The 13,268-nt window shown below is 42.7% G+C and overlaps 1 protein-coding gene across 2 annotated transcripts in view; it reads left to right on the top strand.

The window, feature by feature from the left end:
• Nucleotides 1-13,268, top strand: part of SPTLC1 (serine palmitoyltransferase long chain base subunit 1) — a 118,102-nt gene that overhangs the window by 80,029 nt on the left and 24,805 nt on the right. For both annotated transcript variants that reach the window (XR_011020981.1, XM_068238000.1), the window contains exon 9: nt 2,274-2,381. Coding sequence is in view for 1 of the 2 variants with exons in the window: in XM_068238000.1 (XP_068094101.1) it covers nt 2,274-2,381 (108 nt within the window). In the remaining variant the exon portion in view is untranslated. The remainder of the gene's footprint in view (nt 1-2,273; nt 2,382-13,268) is intronic.

Below are 13,268 nucleotides of genomic sequence, written 5' to 3'. Positions count from 1 at the left end.
TGCTCTGGCAGTACAGTGGCTGAAGGGACTGTTATATGCGTTCCCTCCTTTTCCCCTAATTGCTCGTGTTCTGTCAAAGGTGAAGGCGGAAGCAGCCCAGGTGATCTTCATAGCACCGTTCTGGCCTCGCCAAATATGGTTCCCGGATCTTTGCCGTGGTCCATGGTTCCTTCCTCTGAGGAAGGACTTACTACTGCAAAGAGGAGAATTTAATCCAAGCCCGGGGAAGTTTTCCCTGGCAGCTTGGTTCTTGAATGGAAATCCTTAAAAGCTAGAGGGTTTTCAGAATGTGTAATTTCTACCATGGTGAAGTGCAGGAAACTCACCACTAAAAATATTTACTGTAAATTTTGGAAAGTTTTTTTTTTTTTTTTTTTTTTTTTTTTTTTTTTTTTTTTTTTTTTTTTTTTTTTTTTGTTCATGGAAGTTAAAAAAGGGAATTATAGGAAATATCATCCCAGTTATTCTTGATTTTCTTCAGGAGGGGGTGGATTTGGGTTTGGCCCCCAGTACATTGCAGGTACAGGTGGCAGCCCTTTATTTTTGGATGTTTGGCCAAGGAACAGGCCATTATTGATTTTTTTGAAGGCGATTACTAGGTCCAGACCCTTGCCGTCGAAACTTGTTCCCCCATGGGATCTAAATTTAGTTTTGAAATCCCTCATTAAAGATCCATATGAGCCTTGGATAAAGCTACTCTAAGGGCTCTGACGTTTAAAACTGCATTTTTAGTATCAGTGACTTCAGCACATACAGTTGGGGACATTCAAGCGCTATCTGTGACAGACCCGTTTATGCAGATTTTCCCAGATAGGATAGTCTTCAGGACAGATCCAGCGTATCTCCCCAAAGTAAGTTCTGCTTTCCACAGATCCCAAGAGATTATTATACTATCCTTTTGTGATCCTCCTTCGAATAACAGAGAAGCAGAATGGCATAGACTTGATGTCAGGAGGGCAGTTCTGGCATATCTCAAAGCTACTTCTCCCTTTAGGAGATCAAATCCTCTTTTTGTATCTTTTTCAGGAGCAAAAAAGGGGTTAAAGGTATCAAAGGACACGATAGCCAGATGGCTTAGGGAAGTTGTTGTGTCTGCTTACTCTAGTCAGGGTCAATCACCTCCACATAAGGTTAAGGCTCACTCAGATCACTAGCAACCTCATGGGCTGAAAGATCTGGTGCATCACTTGAGCAAATTTGCAAGGCGGCCATCTGGAAGAACCACCATACGTTTGTCAAGCACTACAGGGTGGATCTCCTCTCTAGCCAGGACTTATCGTTCGGAAGGAAGGTGTTACAGAACATTATCCCTCCCTAAGGTAAATTGGGGTCCTCGTTGGTATCTCATGTTGGGAGCTGTCCTGGAGGACGAGGAGAGAACTACGGTTAGAACTTACCGGTAACGATATTTCTACGAGTCCTCCAGGACGGCTACCTTAGTTCCCTCACTATTTGGGTGAAATAAAATGTTTGCCTAAGTAGAGGATGGAATGTTACTTTGTCTCTGTTCCGGTCTACTCTGCTAAATATTGAGGGATGTTTGGGTCAGAGATGCTTTATGCAAAACTTGTGCTGGACGTGTTTCCTAGGGGGAGGAACTGGCTATCTCTCATGTTGGGAGCCGTCCTGGAGGACTCATAGAAATACAGCTACCGGTAAGTTCTAACCTTAGTTTTCAAGCCTTACATATTAAAATAGTTGAGTTCTTAAGGAAACTACTGTATTTATGTATTTTTATTTTTTTTTTAAATTGAGTTACTTTGATGTGTTTTTTTTTTGTTTTTTTTTGTTTTTTTTTATACAAGTCTATTATTTTGGTAACACTGGGGGAGGGGAAATGTATAAGGGGTAAATAACTGAGATTTTTTTTTTTATGTATTTAGATGTAATTTTACGCTTTGTTCACAAGATGTCCCCGCACTTTATTCCTTTGTACTGTGAACAGTACACAGGAAGCGAGATGCATGTTTTCACTTTCATTTTTTAAATGACATGTGGCATCTTTCTGATGCATGTCATCATTAACTACAGGCACTTTGATTGGCTTTGGGAACACTTGTTCCCATTCACCGCTCAGTGTTTTAACAAGCAGTGGCGGCGATGCGGCAGGCTGGCTGTACCAGTGCAGTATGCTTATCTACGCCCCTAGAGTTAAGATGAAGTCTCAAGGGGCGTAGATATACTGTAGTAAATTTAATAAGTGGTTAATAAGAAGAAAAGTAACTGCTTGCTATTTCTCACTAAACTTTTTTTATAATGTCTGTAAATTGCAGGTTGAGCTGAAATACAAATACAAAGTGAGAATATTCCTTGAAGAAAGTCTGTCATTTGGAGTTCTAGGAGAACATGGTCGTGGAGTAACGGAACACTTTGGTATTAAGGTAACTTGTGCTGTGCATAACATAATTGTATTCTTGTTACAAATTCAGAGATGCTTTTGTGCATGGCAGCCAAATGCAAATCATGCTGAACAAAACACTTAAAAATTTCCAATACGCATAGGAAAACTTTATCTACAGAAACTATGAAAATTACAGTGCCTTTAGCAAACTTCTGAAACTGATACTTGTCTGATAGTTTTAAAGAGAATCTATACTATAAAAAGCATACCATTCTATTCATTATGTTCACCTGGGCCCCTCTTGGTTGTTTCTGCCACTCCCTGCTGCAATCCTGGCTTGTAATTGCCAGTTTTAGGCAGGGTTTACAACAAAAAAAGTGGCTGCTAACCAGCATGTGATAGGCTGAGAGAAACTCAGTCTGTGACTCCTACAGAGCCTGGAGGGGGGTGGGGAGGGTGTGTATAACTTCTACCTATCACAGCAGAGCAGTACATTCCTGCCGAAGGCCTGGTGCACACCAAAAACCGCTAGCAGATCCGCAAAATGCTAGCAGATTTTGAAACGCTTTTTCTTTTTCTGTAGCGTTTCAGCTAGCATTTTGCGGTTTTGTGAAGCGTTTTTGGTGTAGTAGATTTCATGTATTGTTACAGTAAGCTGTTACTGAACAGCTACTGTAACAAAAAAACGCCTGGCAAACCGCTCTGAAGTGCCGTTTTTCAGAGCGGTTTGCGTTTTTCCTATACTTAACATTGAGGCAGAAACGCATCCGCAATCCAAAATCTGCAGCAGCCCGGGAGTATGCGTTTTTGCAAAACGCCTCCCGCTCTGGTGTGCACCAGCCCATTGAAATACATTACCCTAGCGGATCCGCACCCGCAAGCGCATCGCAAACCGCAGCAGAACCGCTCTGGTGTGCACTAGGCCTGAGTCAACAAAGCTGACAAAGGAAAGATTAGATTAACACAGATAATACAGCCACTGTGCAACTAGGAAAGGCTGCAGTAAGACAGACCACATTAGGACAGGTATAGGATAGAAGAAATAAGGCTGAACATTTTGTTACAGAGACTCTTTAAGAATAAGACCGATATATCTACCAGTAACACTTTTCTGACATGAAATTGTAAAAGTTAGTCTGCCTTCTATATCGAGCCGATCAGCCTCAGTGTTGTAAGTAAGGGCTTCTCCAGCAGCTCTTCAAATATGCATTGTCCCTTACTAATGATGTACGCACTGCACAAGGTAAATGCAAGGGCAGGAGAATCTTGAGACTAGCCGAGCCTCAGTTAAAATGTCTCATAAAAACAAAGCACCAATTACACGAAATGCTGCTATGTTCAAACTTTATCCTGCTACCACAGTGGCAAGGAAATGTGATTATTCTGGCAGTTTTAGAAAGTCATACAATTTTTTTTTTTTTTTTTTTTTTTTTTAAGTAAATGTTTACACTTCAAAGTCTTATGTTGTGTCTCTGGATATGAAAGTGATTTAATTGCTGATAAATAACAGAAATGAACCTGATCTGTACAATATATGTATTCTGAGTAAAAAAGCTAGGACATTCTACCTCCTAAATAGCTAGTGTTACCCTCTTTGGTTGAAATGACTCTTCTTGTAGCCGCCTAGCAGTCTCTGACATTGGTCTGAGGAAACTTTGCCCCACTCCAGAATGCAGAATCATTTCAGCTGAGAGATGTTTAAGGGGGTTTCTTGCATGTACATCCATTTCAAGTCACCTCACAGCATCTCAACGGGTCTGCACGTTCACATCAACAGTAGCAGGGGCTTGTTGTAGGCCTCATAAAGACATTTTAGAGTTTTTGGAGACTTCCTTTAGCATATTGGGATCTGCTCTTGGGGATAACTTGCTTGGACAGATTGGGCGTGTTGACAGTTGTTTTGAAGGTGAATTGTTGTCTATTTTGCAGACAGTGAAATGACGGTTTTCACATTTTTTGAGATCTTCTTAAAACTCTTACCAGACTTATAAGCTGCTACAATCTTGTTTCTGAAAGCATTAGACAGCTCTTTTGATCTCACCATGGTGTTCATTCTCACCTCAACAGTCAGGAGCACACCATACTAAATATCTGAGGTTATCCTGCAGTCCTCTAAATACGTACCGAGCCTCCAGTGATGTGTATCAGCCTTCCTCTTGCACATAGCAGGCTTCTAGTGGCTTTCCGGCTTCCTCAGTGGACGGAAGCCAGTGTCACAAGACCCGCACGTACACCGGAAGCCACAAGGAGCCCACTAGGTGATGCAGGTAGGCCGCTAAACAATGCTGGGGGCTCTGTAAGTATTTTGAGGACCCATTCACACTGGCACTCGGCAGCATTTTACCGCAGCCCACTAGGCAATGAGTCTATGGGGTAGATCACATTGGAACCTTGATGCACTTATGATTTACATAACTTTATAAGCCAAAAAAACAACTCTTATGGACAAGAAGAATTTTCTGTTCTGTAAATCTCTTCCTGTGCCTCTTCTTCCCACTAAACTAGTCCTAGATCATGGGAGAAATATTAGACCATGGATTGGGTTGTAGTTGATTACGGAGTAAATGCTCTTTGTAAGACATGCCTCAGCTGAGAGTGGGTATGTTTGTGGTCTACCTCCATCCTGTTGCAGCAGGGAAACTGTCCGTGAAAATGAGCATGAATATCCTAAGGAACCTGCGACATCATTTTTCAATACAAGCAAGAATCAAGCAGGTGACTGAAGATAAAGTAAAAGTAATGTAATCATACTGTATGTTTTCTTGAAACCTAGTTCATTAGGCCCTAATTTGGAACTCACAAAATAGATCCCTGGATGTCCTTCTTAAAACAATGAATGCAAAATAATCAATTGCCTCTATAGTGTGGTGTTACTCAAGCGGAAATATTTTAAATCAAGTTTGTGACTTCATTTTTCTTTCAGCAAAGGAAATTAGAATTAATTTTATAGCCATTTAATTTACTTCTCAGTCCATTTGAGTTATCATGGAGAATAATGGAGACCAAAGCACCCCTTGAAGTGTGCTGTGAAACTGGTCCTGGGCTTTTTGGAATGGTTACACAAAACAGTCATTATTTAATGTATGAACCCTAGTTATAAATCCTCGGTAAGCGTAGGCAAGCAATGGGGGCTCCAAAAGGAGTGTTCTATAAATCTGTAATCCACGGCTGCCGGCATTGATCCCTAACCAATTAAAACAGATTTATAGAGTAGTTATGGGCAGTAGAAAGCTTCCGGTCCAGTGGCATTATTACACATCTCCCTTCCAGTTAATACTATGCGAGAGCTGTTGCATTGTAGAAAATGTTTTGCCTTTCTATACAATTCTGCTTTCGGACCAGTTTTTATCTTCCATACATTGTACTTTCATTTTACCTTTTAGGGGTTGCTGGAAACCGGCATCAATGAGCACTTTGCTATATATTTTTATTTTATTTTTTTTTGTTCTACTTGGCAGTTCTAAATACTATTTTATCTACATGGCTTGCCTTTAAAGGGACACTGTAGGGGGGTCGGGAGAAAATTAGTTGAACTTACCCGGGGCTTCTAATAGTCCCCTGCAGACATCCTGTGCCTGCGCAGCCACTCACCGATGCTCGGGCCCCGCCTCCGGTTCACTTCTGGAATTTCAGACTTTAAAGTCTGAACACCACTGCGCCTGCGTTGCCGTGTCCTCGATCCCGCTGATGTCACCAGGAGCATACTGTGCAGGCCCAGTATGGTCTGTGTCTGCGCAGTGCACTCCTGGTGACATCAGCGGGATTGAGGACATGGCAACGCAGGCGCAGTGGTTTTCTGACTTTAAAGTCTGAAATTCCAGAAGTGAACCGGAGGCGGGGCCGGAGCATCGGTGAGTGGCTGCGCTGGCACAGGACGTCTGCGGGGGACCGTTAGAAGCCCCGGGTAAGTTAAACTCCTTTCCTCCCCCCCCCCCCCCCCCTAGAGTGTCCCTTTAAATCTCTGCAGCAGCACACTTGGAGAAATAGCTTGGACAGCCTACAAACCAGATTAGAGAAGTTTTAAATGCCCTCAAACCTTTCAAGGACACTTGACGTGAGAGGGATATGGAGGCTGCCTTATTTATTTCCTTTTATGCAATACCAGTTGCCTGGCTATACTCCTGATCTTCTGCCTCTAATACTTTTAGCCATAGACCCTGAACAAGCATGCAGTATATTAGGTGTTTCTGACATTGTCAGATCTGACAAAATTAGCTGCTTGCTTGTTTCTGGTGTTAATCAGACCAATTAGATCAGCAGGACTGCCAGGCAAATGGAATTGGTTAAAAGGAAATAAATATGGCAGCTTCAATATCCCTCTTGCTTCAGTTGTCCTTTAGAAGGGTTTTTGCTACACACAGCAAACCCTCAGTTTCTTCTGCTACACCAGTCAATCTGTCTTTTAATGCAGCATCAGGGGGTTTCAGACAGTGGTTGTTCCTTTCTTTGGTTGTATGTTGTGGGACAACTGACAGAACAGTGTAGGAAAATATGGCTGACTTTATGTCCAGAATTAGCTGGCGTGGCAGGTATGGAAGATGCTGCTTAAAGGGATACTGTAGGGGGGGGGGGGGGCGGGGGAAAATGAGTTAGTTACCCGGGGCTTCTAATGGTCCCCCACAGACATCCTGTGCCCACACAGCCACTCCCCAACGCTCTGGCCCCACCTCTGGTTCACTTCTGAAATTTCAGACTTTAAAGTCTGAAAACCACTGCGCCTGCGTTGCCGTGTCCTCACTGCCGCTGATGTCACCAGGAGGGTACTGCACATGTCCAGTATGGCCTGTGCCGTACGTTCCTGGTGACATCAGGGGGCGCGAGGACACAGCAACGCAAGCACAGTGGTTTTCAGACTTTAAAGTCTGAAATTCCAGAAGTGAACAGGAGGTGGGGCTGGAGCCTCGGTGAGTGGCTGCGCGGGCACAGGATGCTTGCGGGGGACCATTAGATGCCCCAGGTAAGTTCAACTCCTCCCCTACAGTATCCCTTTAAGTCTGATGCTGCAGTCTAGTAAAATGTACACCTACAGGCTTCATATCTTGCTATTGTTTAAAGGGAACCTTAACTCAAAAAAAAAAAAGTTTCACTTACTTGGGGCATCTGCCAGCCCCCTGCAGCCATCCTGTTCCCTTTAAAGGAGTACTATCGATTGAAACAACTTTTTTTTAATACTCTATATTAGTGTACACATTACCACTAGTGCTAGGGGCACTTTATTTATTCACCCAGGTCTCTCTCTCACTATCCCTGCTTAAAAATTCATTTCTCACAAAGCTCATAGTAGTTTGGGTCACCCTGAGCTGCTTGGTTACTCTGTCACACAGCTCACAAATATATTTCACTGTGTCACTCACAGCATGCAGCAGACATGAGGAGAAATAGGCTGATCTGAGGTGGTAACAGGTAACTAAATGAGCTGTAATATTGCTGGAATATAACTAGCTATTGTGTTTACACTCAGACTGCTTGCCTGGCTGTCTGCTTGAGGTGATACACTCCAGGCTGCATCCACTTTACAAGCTGCTGAGAGGGGCAGATCACTGTTTACAATTAGCATTATTAGTATCTTTATCAGTCAAGAAAAGCAAAGATAATAAACACACATTGCTAGAATCTTTAACCCCTTACCACCATATCAACAAGATTCTTTCAGCAAGGTGATAATTAAACTATAAACTGAGGAGTTGATAGCAACTCCCCTGTGCAGACATGGTCTAGCCCTCTGGGAGCAGTCAGTATTAGATACATTTTGTATCCAACACTGACGCCAAAACTGACGGAGGATTTTACAGCTGAGAGGAACAACTGTGTGAGGAATCAAATTGCTCCTAGTACTTATCCTAATGTGTGCTACAACATACAGCATTTAAAAATAAATGCATACATCGATAGTATTCCTTTAAGCATATATATAACCCAGGCTAGCTCATTTAAGCTTTCCTGGCCCCTTACACATGAAACATGTTTTTGGGAAAATAGTAAAAGGTGACTATGGCCTCAATTCACTAAGATCATGCTAGAGATAATAAGGCAAGAGAAAACTTACCTCCACACGTGAGAGAGTTATCTTACCTCTTCATTCCTTAAGTTACCTCTCCTGTAGTTAATTTACCTCCTCTGTAGTTAATTTACCTCCTCTGTAGTTAATTTACCTCCTCTGTAGTTAATTTACCTCCTCTGTAGTTATTTTCACATGCAGCTTATTAACAGCCTGTCTTTAACTCTGGAGTTATTTTAAGGATTGGAGAGTTAATTTAAAGACAGAAGAGTTAACTTTAGGCTTGCCTGAGGTAAAATGTTTCCTGAATACTACATGCCTTATCGCCATGGTAATAACTCTAGAAGAGTTATTAAAGACAGAAGATAAGTTTAGTGAATTGAGGCCTATGCCTACAAAAGTCATGTTTATAGGATGCTTATGGTGTGTGTTTTTTTTTTTTTTTTTAACTAGAAAGCATAAAACGGCATTCATGCCTAGGAGTGCATTTTCCCCATACTTTTGCAGTGTTGATCCTGTAGAAGTGGTCTGACAAAAGAGCTGTGCTTCTCTTCCTACCCTATCCTTACTCTGTCACCACAAACCCAGCCACATCCCACATGACACCGCTCCCTTCTCATGACCGGCTCAATCCCTCAGGAGGCCGTTTGGGGCCTGTAGGCTTGTTGCATGTTCTGTTGAAATGGAGGGGAGAGGAGGGGCTACAGTGCAGTGCATGATGTTTTGAATTACAGTGGGAGGGGTATGGAGGTGTGCCAGACCGAGCTGATCTGGCACTCCAGATTTTTCGTTAACGCAGCGAACAGCACTGAGTAGTAAATATTAGAAAGCAGCAGGGCTGTGGAGTCGGTCCAAAAATCCACCGACTCCGACTCCTCAGTTTAGGATTCCACCGACTCCACGACTCCGACTCCTCTAATTTGCATATTACAATTTTGTTGATTAAAAGTATGTAACATGAAATTCGTCTCTTAACTGCCAACGCTTAGGAATTTTACAAGACAACTGAAGTGAGAAGGATATGTAGACTACTATATTTATTCTCTTTAGACTAAAACTAGTCCTTGGTAGGAGTACTTGTAAAAGGTGCAAACCGGAACAAAGAACATCTATCAGACCCTAGGCAATGTAAGTGTGGGTACATGTAAGAATGATGTGCAGGTACTCTGCAGGGGAATGAGGAGATTGTAAACAGACAACACCTCTGTGTTCAATGTGCACAGCATTTTCAGTGGATTCCCTGCAGCTCTGTGGGGAGTGCATATGTAGAGTATAGTACTACTGTGTAACAAAGTAAACCTGAGACAGATGAAATTCAAGTTTTATACATACCTGGGGCTTCCTCCAGCCGCCTTCAGGATAATCAGTCCCTCATTGTCCTCCACCACCTGGATCTTCTGCTATGAGTCCAGGTACTTGAGCCAGTCAGGCGTAGTGCGCATGCACACACTCCGCCGCCAGGAGCATACTACACCTGTGCAGCACTATTGCGCAGGTGCAGAATGTTCCTGGCTGTGGGAGCGGCATGCGGCCGGACAGCGCTGACTGGCTGAATTACCAGGACTCATAGCAGAAGATCCGGGTGGTGGAGGACAGTGAGGGACTGATTAGCCTGAAGGGGGCTGGAGGAAGCCCCAGGTATGTATAAAACTTTACTTTTCATCCGTCTCAGCTACCCTTTAATTTGTAGTCACCAAACCAAATTTTAATAACATCACATTATTTGATTTCATCAGCAAAGGGAGTGCATACATTTGCATAAATCAGCATCAATGCAGAATTATTTCCATCTCGTTGACCATCTCTATTAGTGACACAGCTACACATCAGGCTTTATTCTTACAGCATAGATGTTGTTTAGTATATATAAGTGATTCCTGTGTACACATCATATATACAGTCACAATCAGATATGTATATCTGACCTTAAAAATACGGGGACTGCTTTATTGAAGCAGCACAAGCAACTAATTTTGATTGGTTTATTTCATTTTTGTGGACTAAACACAGCTATTACTGTATATATACATTATTTTTAATGACTATTATCCGAGAAATAGAACATTTTATCATATTTTCTATTTTAATTAGTTACAAATTCATTAGGAGTCGGGAGTCGGTGCATTTTTTCCCGACTCCGACTCCAGGCACCCAAAATTGCCCGACTCCGACTCCACAGCCCTGGAAAGCAGTATTTGACAGTGATGGAAAGTCTCCAATACTTCACTACATTATATGAGTATCATAAAGCAGAATCTGTCATTATTGGAAAGTCGCATATCCCAAGTTCCCAGTAGTTGAGTTGTAGCAAAAAAAGTTTCTGTACCGTGTTAGCCAAATTAAGTAGGTAGGAAAAAAAAAAAACTTTTGTAAAAGTATGTATTTCATGTATGCTTGGATGAGCTCACTGGCTCCAGCATGCTGATCATCTGACATCTAATCTAACTGCTAAACAGTAACCAGCACAACTGTCATCTTCGTATTTCCTATTTACCTGCATCAGGCAGGGGTCACACTTGTCGGCTTTCGTGCGCGTTTTCTGCACAGAAAAACTGATTTCAACTCATGTTAATCAATGGGCTAAGTCACACTTGAATGAGATTTCGCATTTAGAGAAAACTGACAAATTGTGCGAGATGTCAGGTTTTTTTTTCTATGTCCTTTTGTGTGTAGCAAGCACCAAGTGGAAGGATTCTTGGAGCTAGTCTACTTTAGGGGACCCACCGCAAATCCCCATAGACACTTTCAGCTGGGCTGCAGAAACGGAACAAATGTCCGCTTTCACCTTGTTTAAACCCCCACAAGCCTTATACCCATGGATAGGTAAGCATATCCTGTAACGAATTGTGAGGTTTTTGGTCAAAATAGAGTTGAAATTGGCTGTGTAGGAGCCGCCGAACGGCCTTAATCTCGGTTCCGTCGGCCATCTTCGTTCTGCTGTGCAGGTCCTTTCTTCCTCATTGGAGGCTTTGTTAGCTGCTGACAGAAGCTGGCACGCCCCCCACCGAACAATCCCTCCAATGAGGAGGAAGAAACGACCTGCAGAGCAGAACCAAGATGGCTGACAGACCCGAAATTGCGGCCGTTCGGCGGCTCCTGTACAGTCAGTTACAACTTTTTTTGGACCGAAACCCGCAAAATTCGTTAGAGGGCATGCTTAGCTACCAGAGGCTATAAGGCTTGTGGAGGTTTAAACAAGCAAACGGAAGACATTTGTTCCGTTTTGCAACCCAGCTGAAATTGTCTATGGGGATTTGCGGTGGGTCCCCTAAAGTAGACTAGCTCCGGATTCTTAATGACGTTTAACTTTGATAAATAGCTATTGAATACTGAAGATGGTGCTGACTTGCTTGGATTGTTCGTCAGTTTTCTCTATAAATTACATTAGCTGCAGGGGTCACACTTGTCTGTCTGTTTTCTGAAAAGTGTAGAAAACTGAAAGACAAGTGTGACCCCTGCCTCAGTGTTTTACTTCAGCTAACATCTGGAAATATGTCTGAAGAAGGGGGACTAAATCCCAGAAAGCTTGCATAATGTAATTTAATCAGTTAGCCCTTAGTATTACTTTTACAAAACTTTGTTTTTCTACCTGTAGTAGATGAGCTGAATGGCAAGCCCCTAAAGCCAATATTTCAATGGTCAAGGTCAATTTTTTTTATAATACAGAGAAATAAAAAAATATAAATAAATAAATATATATATATATATATATATATATATATATATATATATATATATATATATATATATATATATATATATATATATATATATATATATATTCTCAAATGCCAATGTCGTCAAATGTAAAAAAAAAAAAAAAAAAAGGTAAAACCATTAAAATAAGACCCTACATTACAACAAAAGCAAATAGTAGGGAGTGGGAACTGTAAAGAGGGAGGGGAATAACTAGACACCAGCTTACTTTGCCTCAAGCCCACCCTCCACCAAGATGAGAAGAGCAGACTGCAAAGGGCAGTGTGTGTGGCCAGAGTGCACAGCTGATCTCCACTGGAACAAGGGGAGGAGGATGAAATACCCACACTGCCCTCCATGCTACTCTCACAGGAGACATTGATTAAGCCTTGGATCTCCTGCCCCTAACTACGTGCCTGCGGCTGCTGGACTGGAGCCGTGGGTGAGTGACGAGAGGGGGCGTTCAGGAAGGATTGTAGACACACGCCTACAGTGCCTTATGGTAAATCCGGCCCTGGGGACGGGGTCATTAGACACCAGGGGCATATATAGGGGAGGGAGGGGGGCCACTAGACACCAGGGAACTGTATTAGAGATGGAAGGAGGGGTCCACCATACACCAGGTAGCTGTATAGTGGAGAGTGGAGGGGGCTTCACTAGACATCGGGTAACAGTATTGGGGGGGGGGAGCCACAAGACAAACTAGAGGAGGAAGGACCACTAAACTTCAGGGAACTGTATAGGGCAGGGAGAAAGCCACTAGACACCAGTGAACTGTATAGGGGAGGGAGGGAGGACCACTAAAAATCTGGTAACTGTATAGGGGACGGAGGAGGCTTTAAACACCAGGGAACTGTGTAATGAGGGTGGCCACTAGACATCAAGGTTGGCCCACAACTTTGTCCCATTGTTTAGTAATCAGTATTTGAGTTCGACACCCCTGCTGTAAAATATAAAATATATTCTATGCTGATGACTGCCTCCTGAGGGATTCCTGGATTCCACCGCTGATTAAATCACATGCGGATGCGATTCTGCATGCGGTTTTTGCAGCAAATTCACATGCGAATTCGCATAGGTGAGGGTATATGCAATTTTAACCATGTCATTGCCTGTGTGAATTTACATTGGTACCTATGCGAATTCGCGGCAAAAAACTCATGGGGAAAACGCAAGCGATTTCCCTATTAAATACATTGCATGAGATTCGCATGCGATTCACATGCATTCCAC

The sequence above is a fragment of the Hyperolius riggenbachi genome, chromosome 1 (genome assembly GCF_040937935.1).
Source record: "Hyperolius riggenbachi isolate aHypRig1 chromosome 1, aHypRig1.pri, whole genome shotgun sequence".
Lineage (NCBI taxonomy): Eukaryota > Metazoa > Chordata > Amphibia > Anura > Hyperoliidae > Hyperolius > Hyperolius riggenbachi.
Note: the sequence above shows the minus strand (reverse complement) of the source record. Positions and strands in the feature narration are given on the sequence as shown.